Here is a 27,945-nt window from a genome sequence, read left to right on the forward strand (position 1 = left end):
GAAGGCTCCCCGACCCCCTCCCTCCTTGCAGGGAAAACATTTGGTCAGTTTGGGAATCAAAAATGGTTCCAGGTCAGTCTTCCTGGGCTGATGTATGTACGTGCTTGGTTGGTACACTTATGAACATTGTTGTTGTTGTTTAGTCATTTAGTCATGTCCGCCTCTTCGTGGCCCCCTGGACCAGAGCACGCCGGGCACTCCTGTCTTCCACTGCCTCCCGCAGTTTGGTCAAGCTCATGCTGGTAGCTTCAAGAACACTGTCCCACCATCTCGTCCTCTGTCATCCCCTTCCCCTTGTGCCTCCATCTTTCCCAACATCAGGGTCTTTTCCAGGGAGTCTTCTCTTCTCATGAGGTGGCCAAAGTCTTGGAGCCTCAGCTTCAGGATCTGTCCTTCCAGTGAGCACTCAGGGCTGATTTCCTTCAGAATGGAGAGGTTGGATCTTCTTGCAGTCCATGGGACTCTCAAGAGTCTCCTCCAGCACCAGAATTCAAAAGCATCCATTCTTGGGCGATCAGCCTTCTTTATGGTCCAGCTCTCACTTCCATACATCACTACTGGGAAAACCAGAGCTTTACGGACCTGGCAAGGTGATGTCTCTGCTCTTTAAGATGCTGTCTAGGTTTGTCATCGCTTTTCTCCCAAGAAGCAGGCGTCTTTTAATTTCGTGGCTGCTGTCACCATCTGCAGTGATCATGGAGCCCAAGAAAGTAAAATCTCTCACTGCCTCCATTTCTTCCCCTTCTATTTGCCAGGAGGTGATGGGACCAGTGGCCATGATCTTCAGTTTTTTGATGTTGAGCTTCAGGTCATATTTTGCGCTCTCCTCTTTCACCCTCAATAAAAGGTTCTTTAATTCCTCCTCACTTTCTGCCATCAAGGTTGTGTCATCTGCATATCTGAGGTTGTTGATATTTCTTCTGGCAATCTTAATTCCGGCTAGGGATTCATCCAGCCCAGCCTTTTGCATGATAAATTCTGCATAATATAATATATATTATGAACATTACCATATATCTAAGACCTCAAAATTGCTATCACAACTGCAAGGTTGTTGTAAGCCGCCCTGTTAGCCACAGACTTCCTTTTTTCATTTTCCATTTCGCATTGCCCTTGGGCCGACCTCGGCATCCTCCTCCTCCCGCCACCTTTTATGTTCGGGACGGGGAGAGCGGACACGCGACTGCCCATTCACACGCCTCTGGCAAAACTCGCGGGTTCCATTCCCACCCACCCCGTTGCAAACCCGGAACCTCCCCCTCCAAACACCGAGGCGCTGCGCGCTGCTCTAAGAGCTTTTCCTATCTCTATGGGTAGGATGGGGGGAAGCGTCTCGCGAGAGGGAGCCCGAGCCTTCCAGCTCTCGCGAGACGCGAGTGGGCGGAGCCGGCGGGGTGTCATGGCCGCCTCCAGTGGCTGCCCATGAGTTGCTGTTGGGGAGCTGCTGGGAGGTAAACGGGGCGCTCCTGTTCTCTGGCCGGGGGGAGATGGGGGGGCTTTTTCTGTGCTTGCAGCCCCCACCCTCCAGCCCCTCCCCTTAAAATAGGTAATTTATTTACTTTTATTTATTGCGCCTGCACTTGGTATTTGTTTTTTTTTTAATATATTTTTTATTAATTTTCCATTTTATAATATATAATCACATCATTATTCTCCACTTTCTGGCTCCCTAGAGCCTCTCGACTTCCTTCCCTCCCGCCTCGTGGCTTCCAAAATTGTCATTTTATCATAGCATTTAATACGTTTTAATTAAACTCTAATTAATTTTATTTAAACTCGTTACAAGGTACCTCAAGATTTAAATAAACGTGAAAAGGAAGATGGTTTCTCATCACAAGGCTTCAGGCAACCTTACTGGTGACGTTGATGGCTTACAATGTTCTTTCAAATACTGTATAAATTTTATCCAGTCTTTTTGGATTACTAGATCGTGCTGGTTTCGGATTTTTTTCCCGTCAGCTTTGCCAGTTTTGCAAAGTCCATCATTTTCGTCTGCTTCTCTCATATTGCGCCTGCACTTTGGAACTCCCTGCCTGTTGACATCTAGAGTTTGCTCTTCTCTTTTTAAAAAAGCCCAAAACATTCTTGTTTACACAAGGCTGCTTGGAAAGTTGGCGTGAATCTTGATTTCCTTTAATGTTTTCACTTTCTTATGTTTTAAAGTACGTCTGCGATCTTTCCTTCCCACAATTTTATTGCTCTTTTTGTGAAGCAATTTGAGGTTTGTTCTTTCTTGGATTTTATCACTTTTTGTGAATGGCTTTGAAGTTTGTTTTCTTTCATTACAATCGATACATCATTATTATTCGTTTCCTTTCAACGCCACTTTCTCTTTTTATGTGTGTGTGTGGGGGGGAGAATCTCAGAGCGGTTTGCTAGCCTTTTATATATTAAATTTGTATACCGCCTCAGGGTGGGTCAGAACATAAAAAATACAAAATAAAAACACAAAGCCCACATTAAAAAATCCATGTAAAACAACCCAGAATAAAACATCACAGAAGAAAGTCAAATATAAAGTAAGCAACATAATTAGCGGAAAACTGAAATATTCTCTTGAAAGATTTCAAAATAAAACATGCAGCACAGTTAACAAAAAAAGTTATCATAAAAACATTACAAAGGAGGTCAAGTACAGAATGCGCATTTAATGCAGCAAAGTTAACAAAAAAATTATCATAAATGTTTCAAAAGAAAACATTACTAAAGGAAGTCTAATATAAAATGCACATTTAAAACAGCATATGTAGCAGAAAAATGAAAAATTAATATTATGAATATTATGAAATAAATAATATTCCAGCTTTTCTGCTCGGAATATGTAGTTCTCCATGTCATTTAATCCCCAACAACAACCCTGGGGGGGGGGTAAGTTAGGAGGAGTGACTCAGTGAGGTGCTTCATGTAGCTGAGTGGGGGAATTTGAACCCTGGTCTCTCTCCTAGGTCCTAGTTCAGCACTCTTAACAACTAGCCCACCACTGGCTTTCTTTGCAGTTATTATTTACAGCACCCTCAGTGGGCCTGGGGAGCAACAGGAGTACAGGGAGGCAGGTCTCCCCCACCCCCAAGTAGCTTAAATGCCAAAACTTAGCATACGGTGACTTTAAAATACCTGCGGGAAACTGTTCTGTTCCTTTAATCTTACTGCAGCAATTAAGAGTACATCTTCCACAATACAGCTATCTGATTCCGATGTTTTTTGTTTGCCTTTATGTGTAAATCTTGTAACCCAGCCTGGTATTTTTTCTATGAATAGAGGTATGTGCTAATTCACAGCTAATTCTCCCCTGGTCTCGCTGGCCCAAATAGGACTAATTCATCCAGCTAGCCCTGGTGATCATCTAATGTTTATTGGATGGATTTCCCCCCTAAATTGATTTTTGAATTCTGAATTTAGTATTCACGTTTTATAATGTATTTTATGCTGGTTTTTTGTTGCACCAATTAAGTGCTTTAAATCTGTGGTTAGCCGCCCAGAACTGGGAAGGACGGGGTATAAATAAAAATTTATTATGATTATTAATTCTTATTTTTATCCATAAAATAACAAAAAGCACCTTGAGCTTGGCCCAGCAGCAAATTGATTCCTGAGTGCTAGAAGTCTACTCCCACCCCTCGCCGAAAAAGCTTTGCCCACCCCCAGATTCATTCCCCTGAGGACGTGCTTGTTTTTCTCTTAGTCATGAGGTGGGTAAAAAAAAAATTAAAGTGCCTGGCAGGGCACCTGTGCCAATGGGAAATCCTACTCAACAGTTCCCTTTCATGTGGACTAGCAACTTGATTTTGTTTTGTTACTTTTGAAAAAAAGCTGAGACTGGCAGGCTACCGTATTCTGTGGTTGCTGCAGAATACGTTCAGACCTAATGATGGCTGGAATATTTGGGTATCAGTCTGGGCTATAGCTGTCAACCGTCCCTTATTTGGCAGGAAACTCCCTTATCCCAGCGCCGTGTCCCGCTGCTGTCCCTTATTGATGATGTCCCTTAAATTTCCCGGGTTTCAAAGGAAGCAGCTCCTCTCCCTCCCTCCCTGCCGGCCAGGGAGGAGGGAGGCTCCAACTGGGTTGCTTGGCTGCATTGCTCACCCAATAAGGAGTCTGAGAACAACTGGGGGGTGGAGCTTGCATGCCTTGTGCCAATCAAATCAGCCGCGTTGCCTGGGGACTCGCCTTTGCTCAGCGCTTCCCAGCGGAGAGGGGACGGTGGTTTTCCTTGCTGCCTCCCCTTTGCCGGGTTGCTGCGCTGTGGGAACCACCGCTTGAGGCTTCATTTGGCTGCTGGTTGACTAAAATCCCTTATTTTGGCTGCTGATCCCTTATTTTCAAATCTGTAAGTTGATAGCTATGGTCTGGGCATTCTTATTTATTTTGCAACTTTTTCCTTTCCGTGCAGAATCCTTCCTCCCTCTCGGCAACCTCCACCTCCTTACGCTGGGATGAATGAAGCACCCGGCGCTGCGGTACACTCGAGCTTTCCCTGGTGGTCTGGCTTACATAAACACTGTCCTCTTAGTATTAGTAGTAGCGGTGGTGCCTCTTAGGAGCAGGGCTTAAGGAGACACTCCAAGGTTTGTGGGATGGATGCCCAGCCGACCCTTGACCATCAGGTTGTGCTGGAGCTGGGGCAGCCAGACGACAGCAAGGTGGACCCTGGGGCCATCTCTGGACCTGCGGCGAAGGTGCCAAGGCTAAATGGCAGCCAGGAAGACGAGGGGGCTGCTGCAGAGGCAGTTCCTGGGCCCAAACCCCCGAAGGAAGAACCTGAGATCGGGGACACAGCGCATCACCTCAAGGAAGAAAAGGAGGAAGACGCGATTGATGGAGGAGAAATGTTGGCAGAGGAAGGAGAGTACTAGTGAGTGTCTGGTGTTGCCTTGCAGGCAGATAGGGGGAGGTCCAGCTCAGATGGGTCCTTTGCCCAGTTCAGAAAGGGGAAAGATGATTTTTTAAATTACTGATTTAATATTTGGGTTCCGCTTTCCCACCAACAAATGTTGAGCTCAAAGCGTCTCACAATAATCACAATAGCTTTATTTTTTTAATGCAGTGGCGCTGTGGGTTAAACCACAGAGCCTAGGACTTGCCGATCAGAAGGTCGGCGGCTCAAATCCCCGCGATGGGGTGAGCTCCTGTTGCTTGGTCCCTGCTCCTGCCAACCTAGCAGTTCAAAAGCACATCAAAGTGCAAGTAGATAAATAGGTACCACTCCGGCGGGAAGATAAACGGCGTTTCCGTGCGCTGGCCACATGACCCGGAAGCTGTACGCCGGCTCCCTCGGCCAATAAACCAAGATGTTCATCGCAACCCCAGCGTCGGCCACGACTGGACCTAATGGTCAGGGGTCCCTTTACCTTTATACATTCATACCTCATGTTACATTTTCTTCAGATCGCGCATTTTCAGGTTGCGTCCCACAGCGACCCGGAAGTACTGGAAAGGGTTACTTCTGGGTTTCGCCGCTTGCGCGTGCGCACACGTACAAAATGACGTCACACGCATGTGCAGAAGCGGCGAATCATGATGTGCAGACGCGGGTTGTGTTCTTTTCAGGTTGCAAACGGGTCTCCGGGGCGGATCCCGTTCGCAACCAGAGGTACCACTGTACTATTAAAGAGAGCATTGGCTAAAAGCACTTAAAGGCATGAGCTGCCAGTGTGGCTCATCTCACCAAAATTGCTTAGAAAGGTGCCTGCACATTTTGTTTCGTAACTTTCTTTGTGGTAGGGTTGGAGTTTTACTTGAAAAAAAGAAGTAAACTTAGCCTTTGCCTTCTTGCAGGCATGAGCCTGGTGCATTTGCTCCTTTTGCACTGTTACAAATTTGGTCGTGCAAATAAAAGCAAGTTCAGTTGCATAATCCAAGATCACTTGTCTACTCTTAAGAATTTGCACAGTTCGGGCTTGCAGGCTCTCACTCCTTAACATTACAAACAGGTTTGCTTAACTTCAGTTTATTTGTGCTCAGTTAGCCACACCAGTTGTGGTGTTTAACGCACAAGGCCAGAACAATAGCGGCTACTGGGAAACCACAGAAGCCAGTTTCACAGAGGTAAAGCCTTGAGTGAAAACAAGGCCATAGATTCATCTATCAGTGCTAGAAAAATCCCCCACTCATCTTCACAGGCAGGTTGAAACCCTTACACCATCCTTTCATTCACTGTTCTCTTCAAACTTGCTCTTACTGCTTATTCCACTGTGTTTATCGATACTTTGATCCACCACAAATTGCAGGGAGGCTGGATTTCAGAGTTCTCTTTTTGAGGGTGAGGCCCCAGCGTGTCTGAGCGAAGGGGGTGGTCTCCTGTCTCCAGTATCATCATCATCATTATTATTATTATAAATAGGGGTAGAAGTTTGAGATAGGGATTGGATTTAGGGTTAGGGATAGGGTTATTATTATTATTATTAGGGATTAGGGAGCAGCCCAGAGTGGCTGGGGAAACCCAGCCAGATGGGCGGGGTATAAATAATAAATTATTATTGTTGTTGTTGTTATTGCAGTATTCCTATAGAAGCTCCTGCCCTTCCTTTCGGGCTGGATCCTGGGAGGGGAATGGGATGTTAACAAGCTTTGTAAGGGGGTGGTTGGGTGTTCCTGGCTTAGCACAGCGTGACTTTCCTTTTCCTTCCCCTTCTAGCTTCCCGATCTACGATTTCTCGCAGGCCCCCAAACCTCTGACAGGCTCCTGGGTGGAGTACAGCCACGTACCGGAGAATTTCCTTAAAGGCTGCAAATGGTGAGTGGACTGGAATCGTAGAACTGTAGACTTGGGAGGGACCCCTAGGGTCATCTAGTCCAACCCCCTGAATCGCAGCTGAAGAACCCCTGACCGATGGCCGTCCAACCTCTGCTTAAAAACCTCCAAGTAAGGAGAGTCCACAACCTCCAGGGGGAGACCGTTTTCACTGTTGAGCAGCTCTCATGGTCAGAAAGTTCTTCCTGGTGTTCGAGTCGGAATTTCCATTTCTTGCCACCCAGTTCTTCTGATTTCCTCGCTTTTGTAAGGAGCAAAAACATGCGCTGCTCCCTTTGCTCTCCGCCTTCGTCACTGGCAAATGTTGAAGCTGAACTATAGTTGTCCAGAATAGTGGGATTTTGGGACACTCCCACCACGTGTGGAGGTAGGTGCCTGTGGAGGTGCACCCTCTCCAGCATTTTGGTGAGGTTCCTGGGCGTATTAGCGCTAGTTTCCTTGGTGTTAGGTACCACCTGTAGGTGATTTTCAGAGTGAGTTTTTTTCTTTTTTGTTGCTATGGATTTAAAGGGGGGTTTAGACCACATTCTGGCCCATTGAGTGGGGTTAATCTCGTAGCCTATGTCATCCTCCCGTTGTTTTTTGATTGTGTCTAGGGAGTTTGTGGGATTTTGTAGTCATATTTTGTATATTGCGGATACCATCCCTTTACCGTGTCCTTTTGTTGTTAGGAGGTTTTCGAAGGTTGTCAGGGGCCTAGTTGCTGCTGATTTTACTACTGGATTGTTTTGTTGTTGTTGTTGAGTCGTTTAGTCATGTCCGACTCTTCGTGACCCCATGGACCAGAGCACGCCAGGCACCTCTGTCCTCCACTACCTCCCGCAGTATGGTCAAACTCATGCTGGTAGCTTCGAGAACACTGTCCCACCATCTCGTCCTCTGTTGCCCCCTTCTCCTTGTGCCCTCCATCTTTCCCAGCATCAGTGTCCAAAGTACTGGAGCCTCAGCTTCACGATCTGTCCTTCCAGTGAGCACTCAGGGCTGATTTCCTTAAGAATGGATGCGTTTGATCTTCTTGCAGTCCATGGGACTCTCCAGAGTCTCCTCCAGCACCAGAATTCAAAAGCATCCATTCTTCGGCGATCAGCCTTCTTGATGGTCCAGCTCTCACTTCCACACATCACTACTGGGAAAACCATGGATTGTTTTAGAGGGCATGTAATTGGTGATGTGTTAACCAGGACATTTGGGTGTCTTCTAGTTTGTCTTGAATTTCTTGTGTTGACAAAGGTTTGTTATTTTTATAGAAGTCTATTAGATGATATAGACGCGGGTGGCACTGTGGGTTAAACCACTGAACCTAGGACTTGCTGATCAGAAGGTCAACGGTTCGAATCCCTGTGACGGGGTAAGCTCCTGTTGCTCGGTCCTAGCTCCTGACAACCTAGGAGTTTGAAAGCACATCAGAGTGCAAGTATATCAATAGGTACCGCTCCAGCGGGAAGGTAAAAGGCGTTTCCGTGCGCTGCTCTGGTTCGCCAGAAGCGGCTTAATCATGCTGGCCACGTGACCCACAAGCTGTACGCCGGCTCCCTTGGCCAATAAAGCAAGATGAGCGCCGCAACCCCAGAGTCAGTCACAACTGGACCTAATGGTCAGGGGTCCCTTTACCTATTAGATGATATAAGCCTTTGGTTTGCCAGGTTTTTATCTGGAGGTTTTGTGCTGCATGATGGAATAATGGGTGGTTCGCCAGGGGAATTAGTGGGGATGGGGTTGGGGAAGCTGAACTATAGTTGAACTGTGGAACTCCCTTCCACAGGAGCCTGTGATAGGCTTTTAAAGGTCTGGACAAATTCATGGAAGGGGAGAGGGCTATCGATGGCTCCTAGTCAGGATGGCTGTGTTCTGTCTCCCCAGTCAGAGGCAGCGAAGCTCCCAGTTTCTGGAAACCGCAGGAGGGGAGAGTTGCTCTTGGGCTCAGATCTCGTTTGCAGTTTTCCCCGCAGGCATCTGGTTGCTCACTGTGAGAACAGGACACTGGACTAAATGGGTGATGGGGCTGATCCAGCCATCTCTTCTTATGGTGTTCTCTTCAACCTTTTCAGAGCTTATGAAAAGGCCCCTTCCTTCTAATAATTTGTTCGCTTGTTGGTTTCTGACTTCTCGAGTAGAGTCTGAGAACTCTTTTTAAAAATATTTTTTATTAATTTTACAATTCAGAATACTCATTTAAACATCCTTAAAATATCAGTGACTTCCCCTCTTCTCTTTCCGTGGTTCGCTTTGCATATCATAAATCCCTGCATGTTTTACATAAACTATACCAATCAGTATTCCATTATTACATCCATCAAAACTTATTTACACTGTTGAATTTATCTTAATGCTGCCATTGTTTTCAAGTGTACACAGTTTCCCCCCATATATTCAATAAACATTTTCCAATCTTCTTTAAACATATGTTCTTGTTCTCTTATTCTGTATGTTAAGTCTGCAAACTGCGCATATTCTGTCAACTTAAGTTGCCATTCTTTGGTTGAGACCTCGCTTGTTTTCCATTTTTGGGCTACCAAAACACGGGCCGCAGTAGTGGCGTACATAAATAACCTTTTTTGACACCTGGGAATTTCCATCTGAATTATCCCCAACAAAAAAGACTATGGGTTGTTGTTTGTTTTGGAAAGGTACTTTTAAATGTTTTTTTTCCATTCATTATGAATTATTTTCCAATACTCTTTTACCCTTTTACAGGTCCACACATATGAAAGAAAGTTCCCGAGTTTGGGAACTTTTTTTATTATAAAAAAATTATTAATTTTTACAAAATTATAAACAAAACAAACAAATAAACAAACATAGATCATAACCTTATTAACATTACACTTATTAATATTGTTAAATGACTTCCTCGCTTCCCCTTGGTTGAATTTCCATGCACAACCTTTTAACAGTTTTCCAAATCAAAATTCTTATGAAATTTGATTTAAACATTAACATCCTTATATCTTTTAATTTTAAAATTAGACATATTAATTCATCACGTAACTTATATGAAATCCTAAGGCAATTAAGTGTCTGCAAGCTATTTCCAATTACCGGTAATTTAACTTTGGGAACTCTTGATGGACATCAATGGGCCATTCCTTTGGAAGGGGGTGGTGGAACAGGGAAAGATGGGAATGGGGTAACTATTGTTTGGGCCCCGTGACCTATCATAGTCTGGACCATGGGTAGACAAACTAAGGTCCGGGGGCCAGATCCGGCTCAATTGCCTTCTAAATCTGGCCTGGCAGATGGTCCGGATCTGGCCCGCGAATGGTTTTTACATGAGTAGAATGTGTGCTTTTATTTAAAATGCATCTCTGGATTATTTGCGGGGCATAGGAATTAGTTCATTTCCCCCCAAAAAATATAGTCTGGCCCCCCACAAGGTCTGAGGGTCAGTGGACCGGCCGCCCGCTGAAAAAGTTTGCTGACCCCTGGTCTGGACAAACAAGGGAACCAGTTGCCACTCTGCTCACCAACAGTGTGCTCTCTCCCCAGGGCTCCTGACGGGACTTGCCTGCTCACCAACAGTGCTGACAACACCCTGCGGATCTACAACCTCCCTGCTGAGCTGTACGCGGAGGAATGGGGGACCATCTCTGAAATGGTTGGTAGTAGTATGAGCGCTGAGTGTGCGTCTTGCCTGCCTGCCAGCGCATGTTTGCGTGGGGAGGGGAAGAGGCAAATTCTCTTGTGGCAGGAATCGGGGGGCCTCTGTCCCTCCCAAAGTTGCTGGACTCCCCATCCCATCATCCCAAACCATTGGCCATGCTGGGGGCCGGTGCGGTGGCGATGGGGAATTGCAGCCCCAGAAATACCTGGAGGGCTGTAGGTGTCAGGAGCAGGAGCTTGTCCCTATACTCGAGTAGGACCCTGGCAGAGACACATGCCCGACTGGCATGTTCTCTCCCTCCTGGTCGATCGTTCGGGAGCTTCAAAAGCTTTATTCAGCCCGAACATCACAGCGACCGATGCCAACCGACACCGGCACACTTAGGGATCCACAGAGTCTTCGTATTTTGCGTGATAGACCTCAGCAACTCAGCATTTTGGCTAATCTAGTTTATTTGCATATAAACACACACGGAGCACTGCAACATGGCTCCCTCTCTCTAGCAGCAGATAGCAAAGAGAAATAACAATTTTATTATTATTATTATTATTAATAATAATAATAATAATAATAATAATAATAATAATAATTTATACCCCGCCCATCTGGCTGGGTTTCCCCAGCCACTCTGGGCGGCTTCCAACAAAACACTAAAGTACAGTAACCTATTAAACATTAAAAGCTTCCCTAAACAGGGCTGCCTTTAGATGTCTTCTAAAAGTTTGGTAGTTATTTGACATCTGCTGGGAGGGCGTTCCACAGGGTGGGCGCCACCACCGAGAAGGCCCTCTGCCTGGTTCCCTGTAACTTGGCTTCTGGCAGCGAGGGAACCGCCAGAAGGCCCTCGGAGCTGGACCTCAGTGTCCGGGCAGAACAGTTCCACTTCACAGTAACACAAACATCCTGTTTCCGTCACATCCCACTTTGTGGAGCCAAAACATATACCGTCATGTGAAAGACAAAAATCCCATGACTGCAATCATGGATCAGGAATACTAACAGTAGGTTCCACGTTGGGGGTGTGCGGTGAGATTCCAGAGTTTGCTGGCGATGCTAAATGGTTCGGGGTCCTCAAAACGAGATGGGGTTGAGCTCCGAAAGGACCTCTCCAAAGTTAGCAAATGGCGTGGTAAAAAGGGACATAGGCAGTTCAGCGAGAGCAGGTGCAAATCGGTGCGTGCAGGGGCAGACATATTCCTAACATCCATGGGTCTGAACTGGCATGATTGGCTGGGAATGAGGCCTCGGGCAGGTAGCAGATCACTCAATGAAGACATAGACCCAGAATGCAGCAGGGTGGAAGCTGTGAAAATAAGGCAGATTCTGTGACCATGAGGGAAGGAACTGGAAACAAAATTGCTGATAGCGTAAAGCTGTTACACAAATTATTATTATTATTATTATTATTATTATTATTATTATTATTAGGAAGTGTGTGGAACAGGTCTCGGTATTTCAATTTCTGGGAATGGAGTTGAGAGATGACCTAACCTGGGGAAAAAACAGTAAAGACCTGATGAAGAGAGCAAAGCAGAGGCTATATTTTCTGAGAATCCTCCAGAAAAACAATCTCTCAAAGGACCTTTTGATGGCATTTTACCATCGTACTGTGGAGAGAGTGTTAACTTATGGTCTGTGTGTGTGGTTTGGGACTTGCACGGTCAGGGGAAAAAACAATGCTGTCCAGGGTTGTAAAGACTGTGGAGAGAATAATTGGGTGCACTCTTCCCACCTTGGATCACATCTACACTTCCAGGTGCCATAAGAAAGCTGCAGAGATAGCGCAGGATACTGCGTACACTGGAAATGATCTCTTTCAGCTTCTGCCTTCTGGAAGAAGGTACAGGGTTATAAAGACCAGGACTAAACTCCTGAGAAACAGTTTCTATCCATATGTGATTTTGGTTTTAAACACAGTGTAAGGTAGTCTCTGTGGGCGTATATTGTATTTAATTGTGGGGTATCAGAGTTTTTAGGGGGCTAACCAGGCTGGGATAGCAGGCTTGTTGGCTTTTGAATGTCTGATATAGATTTTTTCAATTTCGTTGTTCTGCATGGGACAATGACAATAAAGATTATCGTATCGTATTATTATTATTATTATTATTATTATTATTATTATTAAGATTTATATACCACCCTTCATCTGAAGATCTCGGGGCGGTTCACAGGATAAAATCTCAGGATAAAAGCACAAGATAAATAGTTAAAACAAAACACTTTGTTTGGAACATGGTTCTGGTCGCCTTGCCTCAAAAAAGGATTTTGTGGAGCTGCGAAAGGTCTCACCGACCTTGCTCTTCCCTAAAGCGCAGAACAGAGGGGGGACGTCAAAGAGTGTGGGGGCAGGAAAGACTGGGTGGGGGCCAGTCTTCCAGATTAACGCAGGGAATATTCCTGTGTAGGTGGCAACCTTGGTCGAAATCTCTGCTCCAGACAGGGTGCTCATTTCTCTCTCTCTCTCTCTCTCTCTCTCTCTCTCTCTCTCTCCCTCCCTCCCTTTCTCTCCAGAGTCCCGTCTTGCGCATGACCGAAGGAGACACCGTCTACGATTACTGCTGGTTCCCGCTGATGAACTCCTCCGACCCGCAGACTTGTTTGTAAATCCATCTTTCCCCTCTTTCCCCCCCTGCCTTCCTCTTCTTCCCCAGTTGCTGGTGGGAATAAAAAAAGAAAGAAAACATTTTGCCAAGTAGCAGGAAGAGGCTCGAGCTTTGAACAGCCCCAGGAGAGGCGTCCGGAAAAGCCAATTGCCGAAATAATTGAACACTGCCTTAATTAAATTAACTGAATTGAAATTAACCACCGCCTAATTAGAAAGGTGGGGCTTTGGAAAGGGAGCTGGAATCTATACGTCCCCTGCCTTGCCATTGTGGTTTGACAGGTGGGCGGGTAATAGACAATTTACACTTATCAGTTACAATAATGAATTAATCATCTATAATTGATTAAAATAACAGCAAATCACAATGCATGAAATACCGCAAATCATACTAAAGGATGTAAAAGGATTAAATTAAGAAACAAACACACACAACTTATAAAATTATTTTCAAAACAAAACAAAACAAACTATCCCTGAACTCTCCTCTCAACTGCCTCTGCTGTTCTCAAAGTCATGGTCCGGGAAAGGCTCCTGGGGGGGCGGGAGGGCGGACAAGGCTGGTGGAAGCCATTGCCTGCAGACAGTGGCCCACTCCTCGTCCCGTTCTTGCAGCTGCCAGACAGATGTCCCAGTGGGAGGCCTCTTTGTTAGCTGTGGCCAGCAAAATTCTTGCAAGGATCTTAGCAAACCGTCTCTTAACAATATCCGAGTTGACCCTTCCTGAATCCCAAAATGGTTTTCGGCCTTCTAGGGGGACAGTGGACGAGATTTTCACCGCTCAACAGCTTCAAAAACATGCAGAGAGCAAAACCAACCTCTGTATATGGTGCTTATTGATTTGACTAAGGCTTTCGACACTGTAATAATACTAATAATTTATTATTTGTTCCCCAGCCACTCTGGGTGACTTCCAACAAAGATTAAAAATACATTAAAATGTCACACATTAAAAACTTCCCTGAACAGGGCTGCCTTCAGATGTCTTCTAAATGGCAGGTAGTTGTTTATCTCTTTGACATCTGGTGGGAGGGCGTTCCACAGGGCGGGCGCCACCACCGAGAAGGCCCTCTGCCTGGTTCCCTGTAACTTGGCTTCTCGCAGTAAGGGAACCGCCAGAAGGCCCTCGGAGCTGGACCTCAGTGTCCGGGCTGAATGATGGGGGTGGAGACGCTCCTTCAGGTCTACTGGGCCTTTGAGGCCATTTAGGGCTTTCAAGGTCAGCACCAACACTTTGAATTGTGCTCGGAAATGTACTGGGAGCCAATGTAGGTCTTTCAAGACTGGTGTTATGTGGTCTCAGCGGCCACCCCAAATCACCAGTCTAGCTGCCGCATTCTGGATCAGTTGTAGTTTCTCAGTCACCTTCAAAGGTAGCCCCACATAGAGCGCATTGCAGTAGTCCAAGCGGGTGATAACTAGAGCATGCACCACTCTGGCGAGACAGTCTGCGGACAGGGAGGGTCTCATCCTGCGTACCAGATGGAGCTGGTAGACAGCTGCCCTGGACATAGAACTGACCTGTGCCTCCATGGACAGCGGTGAGTCCAGAATGACTCCCAGGCTGCGTATCTGGTCCTTCGGGGGCACAGTTGCCCCATTCAGGACCAGGGAGTCCCCCACACCAGCTCCCCATGTCCCCCAAAAACAGTACTTCTGTCTTGTACTCTAGATCGTAATGCCCTGTGGACTGTCCTCCTGAAAATTGGCTGCCCGGATAAATTTGTGAAACTCATTCGGCTCCCCCATGATAATACGAAAGCAGCCATTGCAGATAACAATGGCTCTCAAAGTGAACCATTCACAGTGGGATCAGGTGCTAAACCTCTGAGCAGGATCCCCCAGCACAAGAGCACACTCCCCCCTCACTATTAATTCAGAAGTATTGCTCCCTCCAGTTCCCGAGGCAGGGCACAGCCGCCATCGCTAGCCCTCTCCACCACAAATTTGCCAGGGCTCATTCAGGGTGTGTCTCTGGCATTTATGCCCAGGTGTGAGGTGGCGCTGGGAAGTGATCAAGCACTGCCCACCCTTTTGCCTGCCCCCTCCTTTCTAGTTCACTCGGCCCCCCGGCTGCTCCTCACTGGCCCTCCTTCTGCTTCTCTCCCCCTTGCAGTGTTGCCAGCAGCAGCCGGGACAACCCTATCCACATATGGGATGCTTTCTACGGAGATCTGCGCGCCACCTTTCGGCCCTACAATCACCTGGTGAGCATGTGCCCGGGGTGTGGGTATGTCGCTGGCTTTGCCCGGCAGACGTGGTGTGGGCAGTGTGGTAAATTGTGGTCCGAGTGTCAGACTGGGAGTGGCCAGGGTTCAAATCGTCCCACTGGAGCACAAAGCCCGCTGGGTGACCTTGAGGCTAGACACTGCCTCTCTCGGCCTCAACTCCCTCGCAGGGTTGTTGTTTAGTCATGTCCGACTCTTCGTGGCCCCCTGGACCAGAGCACGCCAGGTACTCCTGTCTTCCACTGCCTCCCGCAGTTTGGTCAAACTCATGCTGGTAGCTTTGAGAACACTGTCCCACCATCTCGTCCTCCATCGTCCCCTTCTCCTTGTGCCCTCCATCTTTCCCAACATCAGGGTCTTTTCCAGGGAGTCTTCTCTTCTCATGAGGTGGCCAAAGTCTTGGAGCCTCAGTTTCAGGATCTGTCCTTCCAGTGAGCACTCAGGGCTGATTTCCTTCAGAATGGAGAGGTTTGATCTTCTTGCAGTCCATGGGACTCTCAAGAGTCTCCTCTACACCATAATTCAAAAGAATCAATTCTTTGGCGATCAGCCTTTGTTATGGTCCAGCTCTCACTTCCATACATCACTACTGGGAAAACCAGAGCTTTAACTATACGGACCTTTGTCGGCAAGGTGATGTCTCTGCTTTTTAAGATGCTGTCTAGGTTTGTCATTGCTTTTCTCCCACAAAGCAGGCGTCTTTTAATTTCATGACTGCTGTCACCATCTGCAGTGATCATGGAGCCCAAGAAAGTGAAATCTCTCACTGCCTCCTTCTATTTGCCAGGAGGTGATGGGACCAGTGGCCATGATCTTCGTTTTTTTGATGTTGATATTGAGCAGGGTTGTTCGGGGGGGGGGTGGATTAAATGAGGAAGAGGAGGGGGAGAAATATATGGGCGTGTTGGCTTTTCCAACTTTCAAATTCCATGAAATAAGAAGGGCTCTGAAATGTTGTAACGCGACTTGGGAATTCAAACAATATTTGGGCTAAATTAATTTATTTGAGTTTTGCGTTCTGAGTGAGTTGTGTGTAAAATGGCAAAGAAACCATTGGAAATGGTTGCCAAATCCTTGTGCTTGTATTCTATATTAATATTAATGCTATTTATTATTATTTAGCATTATCTGACATTTTCAGAAGGCAAAGTTTAAAATTCTTCGGTTATCCAAAAGCAATTAATTTGCTTCTTCATCAAATGTAGATGGAAATGTTGCCCAATTGCAAGAACAATAGCAGATTTGAATTCCTCACAGGCCAAAAGCACATTTTTAAGCTCCCCCCCCTTCCCCCCATTGAATGAATCTGCAAAAATTAAGTTTTGGTCCCTGAAATGGCACACCCTTGAGAACCATGTACAGAGGTACCTTGGTTCTCAAACGCCTTGGTACTCAAACAACTAGGAACCCAAACACTGCAAAACCAGAAGTAAGTGTTCCAGTTTGCGAACATTTTTCAGCAGCCGAACGTGCTCCGTTTTGAGTTTTATGCTTCCAATTTGAGTGCCACACTTCCGTTTTGAGCGTTACTCTGAGGTCTGTCTGTTTTTATTATTTATTTTGCGTTTTTGTGGCTTTTTTGTTTTGTTTTTGTGACTGCATGGAACCCAGTTCAGCTACTGCTTGATTGTGTGACCACAGTACATTGTTTATTGCTTTCATCTTATGGATACGTGGTCTCGTTAGATAGTAAAATCCATGTTAAATTGCTGTTTTAGGGGTTGCTTTTAAAAGTCTGGAACGGATTAATCCGTTTCCCATTACTTTCTGTGGGAAAGCGTGCCTTGGTTTTGGAACGCTTTGGTTTTGGAACGGGCTTCCGGAACGGATTAAGTTTGAGAACCAAGGTAACGCCGTACACCACTTGGAACTGGGTCCAGGTCCCCCTGCAAAGATGGTCTGGCACCTCCCTTCTCCCTTCTAGGGGTAGCAGTAGCAAAGCAAAACAGGGAGGAGACGATAGCCAAAGTTTAGCCTTCTTTGCAGTTGTCTCAGCTGCTGTTGCTCCCCGGCTGCCGGCTGCGTTGGCACCACTGAACATGACACAATCCCACGGCCTAGGACCCTCGTACCTACGGGACCGCCTCTCCTGATATGCCCCCGGAGGACCTTAAGGTCCATAAATAGCAGCACCCTAGAGGTACCAGGCCCTAAGGAAGTCAGATTAGCCTCAACCAGAGCCAGGGCCTTTTCAACACTGGCCCCGACCTGGTGGAACGCTCTCTCTCATGAGACCAGGGCCCTGCGGGATCTGATTTCTTTCCACAGGGCCTGTAAGACAGAGTTGTTCCACCCGGCCTTTGGCTTGGAATCCACTTGATCCCCTCCCCCTTTCCTTTTTCTTTCTGTGATGGAACTCCTATTTGGCGACTTCCCTGGCTTTTTTCTGGCCCATGTAGGACCAGTCTGGATAGTTGGCCTTGGTGAAGACTTGACGTTTTCATCCCCAAAAAAGTTTTGAGTTCCACTGAAATGAGGCTGCATGTTAATGTTGTATTTTAATCTTGTTTTTTAAGCTGTATTCTAATCAATTGTTTTTATATTTGGTGTTGGCCGCCCTGAGCCCGGTCTTGGCTGGGGAGGGCGGGGTATAAATAAAAATTATTATTGTTACTATTCTCCTGGAGTTGGTTCCCGCTGACCCTCCCATTTTCTCGCCAGGATGAGCTGACGGCTGCCCACTCCTTGTGCTTCACCCCGGACGGCTCACAGCTCTTCTGCGGCTTCGACAAGATCGTGAGGGTGTTTGACACGTCGCGGCCTGGGCGCATGTGCGAAAACAGGCCCACCCTCGGTGAGTCGGCCTCAGATCCGTCCAGGGAGTTTCTGGGCAAAGCGACATCTCCCCTTCTTGGGTTTTTTGGGGCTGAGGGACCCGTTGGCGTGTCTCGATGGGCCCAGGAGCAAAACGGCGGAGGCAGGGATCTGGGCAGTGTGGTCGAAGAGTTTGGACTGCGCCCCGTGAGACCAGAGTTCAAATTTCCCTCGACCCATAAAGATCTCTGCCCTTGTCAGCCTTGCCAACCTCACTGGGCTGTCGTTGGGATTAAATGAGGAGGGGGTGTACCATGAACTCCTTCGCAGAAAGAAGCTGGGATACTAATAAGTCCCAGTGCCAACAGCAGCCAGTCATAACCTTAGAAAGGTAAAGGGACCCCTGACCATTAGGTCCAGTTGTGGCCGACTCTAGGGTTGCGGTGCTCATCTCGCTTTACTGGCCGAGGGAGCATGACTAAGCCACTTCTGGCGAACCAGAGCAGCGCACGGAAACGCCATTTATCTTCCCGCCGGAGTGGTACCTATTTATCTACTTGCACTTTGACGTGCTTTCGAACTGCTAGGTTGGCAGGAGCAGGGACCGAGCAACGGGAGCTCACCCTGTCATGGGGATTCGAACCGCCGACCTTCCGGGATTCGAACCGCCGACCTTCTGATCGGCAAGCCCTAGGCTCTGCGGTTTAACCCACAGCACCACCCGCGTCCCCCATAAGCTTAGAAACCTTGGCTCAGATCAGATGTGTGTCTTTTTAAATGAGGTAAACGGCTGTTGCACCGCTTTGGGAAGCCTAACAATTGTGTGTTGGTGTTGTTATAAGAAAAAATCTGCTCCCTTTCCCTTATGGGGTATTCTGGAGCCCATACAGAGCCCTTAAGTGGGTTCCCTATCGGTTGGAGGAAATAACAGACTCCGACCAGAGAAGCAAATCAGCTAGTAAGCCTGATCTTTATTAAACTGTTGCAACAGGGTCCCCCACTCACTGCGTGCAGGAGGGAGGAGAGAACCCAGAACAAGCTTCTATATAGACTTTTGAAATTGCCCACCCTGTAGCCCAAGACCACCCCCCAAAGCATCATACATACATCACAGAAGGAGGCGGTCTACAGCAGAAATCCTGTCTGCCGGGATACCTGATAATGGTCCCTGATTGCTTTACCTGGGCAGCCTGGCCATTCTTTTGTGATGGTTAATACTTTACTTCCTGAGTCCAGGTCACAAGCTCACCCTATTCCTACACAAATACGCCCTTAAGACAGGATTTGTAGGCAAAAGACAATGGAAAGGCTTTCTCTATTTCCTCCCTCCTTGCAGAGAAATACATTGAGGTCAGTTTGGGAGAGTCAAAACAACTTCTCCTGTACTATTTCAGACACGTGGTTTATATTCTTACGTATGTATGTGTTTGCCTTGTACATTTATGAACATTTATATTTGAGACCTTAGAATTCTTATAACAGAGTTGATGAGCCTCCTCTGGAAAGTTGTCCCATAACCTTGGGGGCAGTTGCAGAAAAGGCCCCGCTGCGTCCTGCATCTGTCCCTGCTCTCCCGAGCACAAGAGCAGCCTGCTGGATCAGGCTGACGGCTCACCTAGTCCCGGCATCCTGTTCTCGCAGTGCGACCAGCCTGTGGGAAACCCAATGAGCAGGATCTGAGCGCAAGAGCCCCTTCCCGCCCCAGCAACCAGGATCCAGAAGCATCTCTGCCTCGATAGCCCTCTTTGAATTTGTCCAGTCCTCTTTTGAAACCATCCAAGCCGGTGGCCACCGCTGTCTCCTGTGGGAGGGAGTTCCGCAGGTTAACGCTGCACAAAGAAGCCCTTTCTCTCCTCTAACCTCTCCTTCTCCGGTTTCCCAGTGAAGAAGCAGGGCCAGAGTGGGATTATTTCCTGCATTGCCTTCAGCCCGACGCAGCCCATCTACGCCTGCACCTCGTACTCTAAGACAGTGGGCCTCTACTCCCAGGCGGAGGGCGACCCCCTCACCATGCTGCACGGGCACCAGGGGGGTGTCACCCATGCCCTCTTCTCCCCGGACGGCTTCCACCTCTTCACCGGAGGGCGCAAGGTGAGAGCTTACCTGTGGGGGGGAAATTGAGGGCTGGGCGCAGGAGAGAGGGGCATTGTGGGTCCGGGCCCTTAAGAACCCATTGAGTCAAGCATCCTGTTCTCACAGTGACTAATAGCAGCAATAATAATAATAATAATAATAATAATAATAATAATAATAATAATAATTTATTACTTGTAACCCCGTCCATCTGGCCGGGCTTCCCCAGCCACTCTGAGCTGCTCCCAACAGGATATTAAAAACACAATACAGTGGCACCTCGGGTTAAGAACTTAATTCGTTCAGGAGGTCTGTTCTTAACCTGAGGTACCACTTTAGCTAATGGGGCCTCCCATGCCGCCGCACAATTTCTGTTCTCATCCTGAGGTAAAGTTCTTAACCCGAGGTACTATTCCTGGGTTAGTGGAGTCTGTAACCTGAAGCGTCTGTAACCCGAGGTACCACTGTAATATTAATAAATTTTATTTATACCCCGCCCTCCCCGGCCAGAGCCAGGCTCAGGCGGCTAACACCAGTTAAATTACAATAAAAACATAATTAGGGGGGGGCAATTTAAAATACAGGTTAAAATGCCATTTAAAATGCAGCCTCATTTTAAAAGTAGCCCATAAATCAGTCCTCTCATAATTTGCCTAATCCTTTTAAAGCCATCCGGGTTGGCCGTCCTGTGGGAGCGAGTTCCGCAGTTTAACACCCGCGCAAAATGCTTCATAATAATAATAATAAGTTTTTATTTATATCCCTCCCTTCCCAGTTCAAAAACTGGGCTCAGGGCGGCTAACAACAAATTTAAAACACTTTAAAACACTTAATTATAAAAACAGCATAAAATACGGTATAAAAACATGAATGACAATAAAAATAAAAAATCAGTTAGATAATCCGGAGGGCTAGCTGGCTGAATTGGTCCTACTTGGGCCAGCGAGGAGACCAGGGGAGAATTAGCTGTGGGTAATCTTCATAAAACAGGAAGGGGGAGGGAAGAGAAGGGGAATAAAAGATCAGGCTGAATTCAAATTAAAGGCCAGGCGGAATAGCTCTGTCTTACAGGCCCGACGGAAGGAAGTTAAATCCTGCAGGGCCCTGATCTCATGGGACAGAGCATTCCACCAGGTCGGAGCCACCACTGAGCAGGCCCTGGTGGAGGATAGTCTGACTTCCTTAGGGCCCGGGACCTCTAAACTATGATTATTCATGGACCTTAAGGTCCTCTGTGGGGCAGACCAGGAGTGGCGGTCCCGTAGATACGAGGGCCCTAAGCCACAACCTTCATTCGCCCAATCTTCGGTTATTTCTGTGGACTTTATCCTCACTTTCCTGGGAATATGTGGGGGAAGAGGAGCGAGACTTCAGGTTCCCCCATCTCCCTCGAGGTCTGGGGCAGCATTCCCCAACCCGGTGCTCCCAAGCTGTTTTTGCCTATCGGTCCCATCAGCCCCAACCAACACAGACCAAAACCAGCTGGAGGGGTGCCACTTTGGGGGAGTCCAGCCTGGGGGAAGCGGCCTGTGATGGCGTTGTGCTGTTGCCTTTATTTTCCAGGACACTGAGATCCTCTGCTGGGACCTTCGACAGCCAGGCGAGGTCCTGTTTTCTGTGTCCCGGACAGTTGCCACCAACCAGAGGCTCTATTTTGACTTAGATCCGTGAGTCCACACACTCCCCTTACAAGATGATATCCTTTTCTTTGTTTATTTATTTTTGTTTAAATAATACAGGAAACAGCAGCAACAACAACAAGAAAGAAAGAAAGAAAGAAAGAAAGAAAGAAAGAAAGAAAGAAAGAAAGAAAGAAAAGATTGAAAACAATGCAAAAGCATTGAAAACAAATATTACACACTTATCACGTAATATCCATCCGCATCTTCCCTCCGCCACAATTCGACTTCTTTGAATCTCTGTTTCCACCTTTATCTTTGCATTCTCCAAATCTATCATTCTTTGTATTTATTTTATCTCGTCTCTTCTCCAATTCATAGATATACTTTACATTTTTATTCTAGGCATATCTTTCTTAGAACAATATTTTAACATATAATTTTTTGAAACTTTTCCCTTCCTTTTTTTAATTTTTGATTTGACCGACATTTTAGGATTGAGCTTAGCTTTGCCAGTTCTAAATATTCATTTCATTTGCAAATCCACTCCTCTTTTGAGGGCAAGGTTTGAGATTCCCATTTAGAAGCAATCGCTACCCTGGCTGCCGTAGTTGTATATAGAAAAATTCCTTTCCCCCCCACTTGCGGTAAATCTTTCCCTATCAAGCCTAGGAGATATGCCTCTGGTTTTTATTTAATAATTGGGATTTTCAACATTTTCTTTAATTCCTCATGCATTACTCCCCAAAATTTCTTAATCTCCTCACAACCCCACCACATACGTATTGTTGTTCCTGCTTTTTTCCCACTTTTCCAGCAGAGGTTGGATTTCAGTTTATAGATTTTGGCCCGCATAACTGGTGTAAAATACCACCTGTGGAATGTTTTAACAAAATTTTCTTTAACTTGAAGCCATGGGTTCGAGTCCTGCCCTCCAGAGTGGGAGAGAACAAACCCCCTTCCATGTGGCAGCCCTTCAGATATTTGAAGTTGACTGTCATATTTCCTCTCAGTCTCCTATATTTCAGGTTAAACATGCCCAGCTCCTTCAACTGTTCCTCATCAGGCTCGGTTTCCAGACCCTTTATTTTCTCGGCCGCCTTCCTCTGCACACCTTCCAGCTCGTAAATGCCCTTCTTAACTCGGATGTTTTCCTTTTGCTTCTTGCCACCTTTCCTGGAGTTGCTGGCACCTGCAGGTTTTCAAAAATGTGCTACAAGGAAAGGGCCATAGAAGGAGACTCCTGGGTTCACCCCCTTCTGGGATCAGGTGGGGCTTCCCGATGCCCTTTGGGGATACCCCCAGGCCTGTCCCACCAACTTTGTCTCCCCGGGACGACCTCCCAGCTTGGCCCGTGGTGCTTTAAGCAGTTGGTCCCTTACCTTTCCCTCCCCGACCTGGCCACAGTGATCCATGTGACGGTCACCTCCAGGCTTGACTACTGTAATTCGCTCTACGCAGGGCTGCCCTTGAAGCTGTCCCAGAAACTCCAGCGGGTGCAGAATGCTGCAGCGAGGCTCCTCACAGGGTCTCTGCCATGGGAGCATGTTCACCCAGTGATTTACCAGTTGCACTGGCTCCCGGTGGAGTATAGGCTCAGGTTTAAGGTGCTGGTTTTGACCTTTAAAGCCCTTTGTGGCTTAAAAGGTAAAGGGACCCCTGACCATTAGGTCCAGTCGTGACTGACTCTGGGGTTGCGGCGCTCATCTCGCTTTACTGGCTGAGGGAGCCGGTGTACAGCTTCTGGGTCATGTGGCCAGCAGGACTAAGCCGCTTCTGGCAAACCAGAGCAGCGCATGGAAACACCGTTTACCTTCCCGCCAGAGCGGTACCTATTTACCGTATCTACTTGCACTTTGACGTGCTTTCAAACTGCTAGGTTGGCAGGAGCAGGGACCGAGCAACGGGAGCTCACCCCGTGGCGGGGATTCGAACCGCTGACCTTCTGATCAGCAAGTCCTAGGCTCTGTGGTTTAACCCACAGCGCCACCCGTGTCGTTCACCTTTTGTGGCTTAGGGCCCTTGTATTTACGGGACCGCCACTCCTGGTCTGCCCCGCAGAGGACCTTAAGGTCCATGAATAATCATAGTTTAGAGGTCCCGGGCCCTAAGGAACTCAGACTATCCTCCACCAGGGCCAGGGCCTTCTCAGTGATGGCTCCGACCTGGTGGAATGCTCTGTCCCATGAGACAAGGGCCCTGCAGGATTTAACTTCCTTCTGCAGGGCCTGTAAGACAGAACTATTCCGCCTGGCCTTTAATTTGAACCCTGATCTTTCATTCTCCTTCCCTTCCCTCCCCTTCTCCTTTTTATGAAGATTACCCGCTCTGGGATCCCACAGCTAATGCTCCCCTGGTTTCCTTGCTGGCCCAAATAGGATTAATTTAGCCAGCTAGCCCTGGTGATCATATAATGTTTATTGGACGGATTTCCCCCCAAATTGATTTTTGAATTCTGAATTTATTGTTATTCACGTTTTATAATGTATTTAATGCTGTTTTTTGTTGCATCAATTAAGTGTTTTAAATTTGTTGTTAGCCGCCCTGAGCCCGGTTTTCTGAACCGGGAAGGGCGGGGTATAAATAAAAATCTATTATTATTATTTATTATTTTTCCTCCGCAGGAGTGGGAGGTTTCTCCTGAGCGGTGACACAGAAGGACTGGTCAGCGTCTGGGACACGGCTCAGGCCCCCAGTGGCAGCAACTACCTGGCCCACCCCCTTCTGGAGCCCACCTTGCAGTTCCAGGCTCTGAGCGACTGCGTCAACGGAATCAGGTACTTATTATGGGGTGTGTGTGTGTGTGTGTTGAGGCCCTGCCCTTAATTTGGAGGTGGAAATGGGGTTTCAGGACCCCTGAGGGTTGGGGTTATTGCAGATATTTGAAGATGGCCCTCATCTCTTGTCTTGGTCTCCTCTTCCCCAGGCTAAACATGCCCAAATCCGTCGGCCATTCCTCCTGAGGCCTGTTGAGGGACTGGCACTGAGGGTGGGTGGGTGAGTGGCCCTCCCCTCACCCTTACTTGCCCACCCGATGTCAGGGACTGAAATGGTGGAGACCGCCCCCCTGCACTTCCCGTGGAAGAGGGAGAAAGTGTAGATGTAGAACAGTGATTTGCAGAAATTCCAGTGGGTGCTGAATGCCGCGGCGAGACTCCTTACGGGGTCCTTGCCGCAGGATCACATTCATCCAGTGCTTTACCAACTGCACTGGCTCCCGGTGGAGTACAGGGTCAGGTTTAAGGTTCTGGTTTTGACCTTTAAAGTCCTATACAGCCTAGGACCCATGTACCTATGGGACCGCCTCTCCTGGTATGCCCCGCGGAGGACCTTACGGTCTTCAAACAAAAACATCTTGGAAGTCCCAGGTCACAAGGTGGTTAGATTGGTCTCAACTAGGGCCAGGCCTTTTCAGTACTGGCCCTGACGTGGTGGAACGCTCTGTCACAAGAGACCAGGGCCCTGCAGGACTTGACATCTTTCCGCAGGGCCTGATAGACAGAGCTGTTCCTCCTGGCCTTTGGTTTGGACTCAGTCTGACCCTTATGTTTCCCTCCCCTTATGGTTTTGATCTATGGGCTATTATTAAAATGAGGCTGCATTTTAAATTGTATTTTTAAGATGTATTTTAAATTGGTTTTTCCCCCTATTATGTTTTTATTGTAATTTTACCGGAGTTAGCCGCCCTGAGCCAGGCTCTGGCCAGGGAGGGTGGGGTATAAATAAAAATTTATTATTATTATTATTATTATTATTATTATTATTATTATTATTCAGAGGCTGCAGAGGGGAGAAGCTGAGAAATATTGAGAGGGGAGCAAGTGGAAGAAGAAGAATCACAGGGGAGAGACAGCTGACAGAGGGTGTCTTTAGAAAGCATTCCAGATCCCTCCCTTCTCCCAGAACCAGGCGAGCATTGAGAGTAGGAGAACAGAACCTTTATGCACATGTGGTGGGACTGTGCGAAGATAAGAGAATTTTGGCATATAATATATAATGAATTCAAAAAGATCTTAATAATAATAATAATAATAATAATAATAATAATAATAATAATAATAACAACAATTATTTGTAACCCGCCCATCTGGCTGGGTTTCCCCAGCCACTCTGGGCGGCTTCCAACAAAGATTAAAAATACATTAAAATGTCACACATTAAAAACTTCCCTAAACAGGGCTGCCTTCAGGTGTCTTCTAAAAGTCAGCTAGTTGCTTATTTCCTTGACATCTGTTGGGAGGGCGTTCTACAGGTAGGGCGCCACCACCGAGAAGGCCCTCTGCCTGGTTCCCTATAGCTTTGCTTCTCGCAATGAGGGAATAAAATACCATGGTGAGATCGTCTTGTTTTCCCAGCCGTGAGGGAGGGGGATCGGACACTGAGATCTAGCTCCGAGGGCCTTCTGGCGGTTCCCTCATTGCGAGAAGTGAGGTTACAGGGAACCAGGCAGAGGGCCTTCTCGGTGGTGGCGCCCGCCCTGTGGAACGCCCTCCCACCAGATGTGAAGGAAATAAGCAGCTATCTTTTTAAAAGACATCTGAAGGCAGCCCTGTTTAGGGAAGTTTTTTATATTTAATGCAGTATTAACACTTGATTGGAAGCCGCCCAGAGTGGCTGGGGAAACTCAGCCAGATGGGCGGGGTATAAATATATTATTATTATTATTAGGTTCCCTGAAGCCTGACCCCCCCCCTGACTTTCTGCCTCCTTCTCTTAGCCTCCACCCCAGCCTTCCCCTTCTGGCCACAGCTTCTGGCCAGCGCAAATTCCCTGACCTGTGGGACAGCGAAGACGACGACCAGGAGAAAGGGAGAAGGCCGTCCGCTCGCCACCAAGACCGCGGCGACAACTCTCTCCAACTCTGGTGGTGCTCCCCGGGCACCGGGGCGGAGGAGAAGCCCCAGGCCCACCCGTAGCCTCAGCCCCCTTCCTCGTGTCTGCCGGGGTTTGCCAGGGGGCCCAACGCCAACACTTGATACTGCCACAGGGCCGCGAGGGTGCGGGACCTGTGGCGTGCCACAGGTGCCCTCGGCCCATGAACGTCGCCGTGTTTATATGTTTCTACGCGTGGCGCTTTTGCACCAAAGAGAGAACGTGCGTCGTGCGAGGGGACGTTTGAAAACGCTGCGTTTTTTGAGAGAATGGAGCTGGGTGTTGCCGTGACTAGATTTTGTGCATGCTCTGACGGAGAGATGTGGGGTCAGGGCAGAATTGTCGCTGTGCCTCTATGGGTCGGGGGCACGAGGGTAAGGAATCTCTCCTGTCCCAAAAAAACCAGCATTTTCCTTCTCTCGGCCGGCTAGCGGAAGCGCTAGCTGCACGCGGGGAAAGATTTTGGTTCATCTGTTTGTCGATCTGAGTCTTGTGCTAGGGAACTGTATGTGTGTGTGTGTGCGCGCGCGTGTGTGTGTGTGTTTGCTTGCTTTTTTTATATAAGGGGAGTATAATTGCTTCTTTTTGGATTTTTCCATTGTCCCCCACTTTTCTGCGCTATGTAAATAGTTTTCCACCCCTCGCCCAACGGGTGGGCCGTGGTGCTGACTCGCTTGGGGGAGGGCAGGGCTGTTGTGGTGGCTTTTGTGAATCTTCGTCACCAGTTGCTGTTTCCTGGCGAAAGAATACGTCCTCTCATTGGCAAGTAAGTGATGCAGGTGATTAATAAAAGTTTATGGTGATTGTAGCTCTTGGTTTTTTTCTAAGTCTTTGCCTTTCTGGAGGGGGTGCGAATTCCGACACAGGATTACGAAAAGATGCAGAGAAGCTGCTGTTTCTGCGCATGCGTGCGGTGCGGTTTAGCGCTCTTGCGCATGCGCGCGCGACGAAAGCCAGAAAAACACTTCCGGGTTTGCCATGTACGTATCCCGAAGGATACGTAACCAGAGGTGAACGCAACTAGAGGTACCGCTGTACTTTAAAAGGTTTAAGACTTTGTTTTCCTGAAATTAGGATTTTTAATTATTTTTTAATCTTAAAAACAGAGAACCTGGTTTCGTGCAAACATAAGCTGTAAAAATGTATGTTAGTCCTGCAAGGTAAGTTAATGCAGAGAACTTGTGGTGTATTTTTAAATACAGGCTTTCAAGTTGCATGGGTTTCTGTTGGGGTGGTGAGAATTTGGGGCTTGTGATCGTTGCAAATCTTGGCCCTCACTTTTACATGGATATAGGTCAAACAAGGGGTGATGTTTGAAGCTTGTTGTTGTTTAGTCATTTAGTCACTCTTCGTGACCCCCTGGACCAGAGCACGCCAGGCCCTCCTGTCTTCCACTGCCTCCCACAGTTTGGTCAAACTCATGCTGGTAGCTTCGAGAACAC

At 47.5% G+C, this 27,945-nt stretch overlaps 1 protein-coding gene across 2 annotated transcripts; it reads left to right on the forward strand.

Annotated features, from left to right (window-relative positions):
* The first annotated feature begins 1,365 nt into the window (after positions 1-1,365).
* Positions 1,366-27,311, forward strand: WRAP53 (WD repeat containing antisense to TP53). 2 transcript variants are annotated; one of them, XM_081886873.1, is made up of 11 exons: positions 1,366-1,451; positions 4,394-4,855; positions 6,638-6,736; positions 10,241-10,349; positions 12,867-12,955; positions 15,074-15,164; positions 17,847-17,979; positions 19,822-20,030; positions 21,576-21,679; positions 24,256-24,408; positions 26,349-27,311. In XM_081886873.1, the coding sequence occupies exons 2-11, from the start codon at positions 4,578-4,580 to the stop codon at positions 26,545-26,547; spliced, it is 1,464 nt and encodes a 487-aa protein (XP_081742999.1). In that variant the 5' UTR covers positions 1,366-1,451; positions 4,394-4,577; the 3' UTR covers positions 26,548-27,311. The 2 variants fall into 2 exon arrangements, with proteins under 2 accessions (XP_081742999.1, XP_081743000.1); XM_081886874.1 differs by having other exon boundaries at positions 1,395-1,546.
* The last annotated feature ends 634 nt before the right edge of the window (positions 27,312-27,945 follow it).

This window comes from Podarcis melisellensis (assembly GCF_964234715.1).
Source record: "Podarcis melisellensis genome assembly, chromosome: 13".
NCBI lineage: Eukaryota > Metazoa > Chordata > Lepidosauria > Squamata > Lacertidae > Podarcis > Podarcis melisellensis.

Coding starts and splice junctions, on each gene's coding strand:
- WRAP53 (XM_081886873.1), top strand. CDS start 4,578: ATGGATGCCCAGCCGACCCTTGACCATCAGGTTGTGCTGGAGCTGGGG. Junction 17,980..19,821: donor CGAAAACAGGCCCACCCTCG/GTGAGTCGGCCT, acceptor CCGGTTTCCCAG/TGAAGAAGCAGGGCCAGAGT. Junction 21,680..24,255: donor CTCTATTTTGACTTAGATCC/GTGAGTCCACAC, acceptor TTTCCTCCGCAG/GAGTGGGAGGTTTCTCCTGA.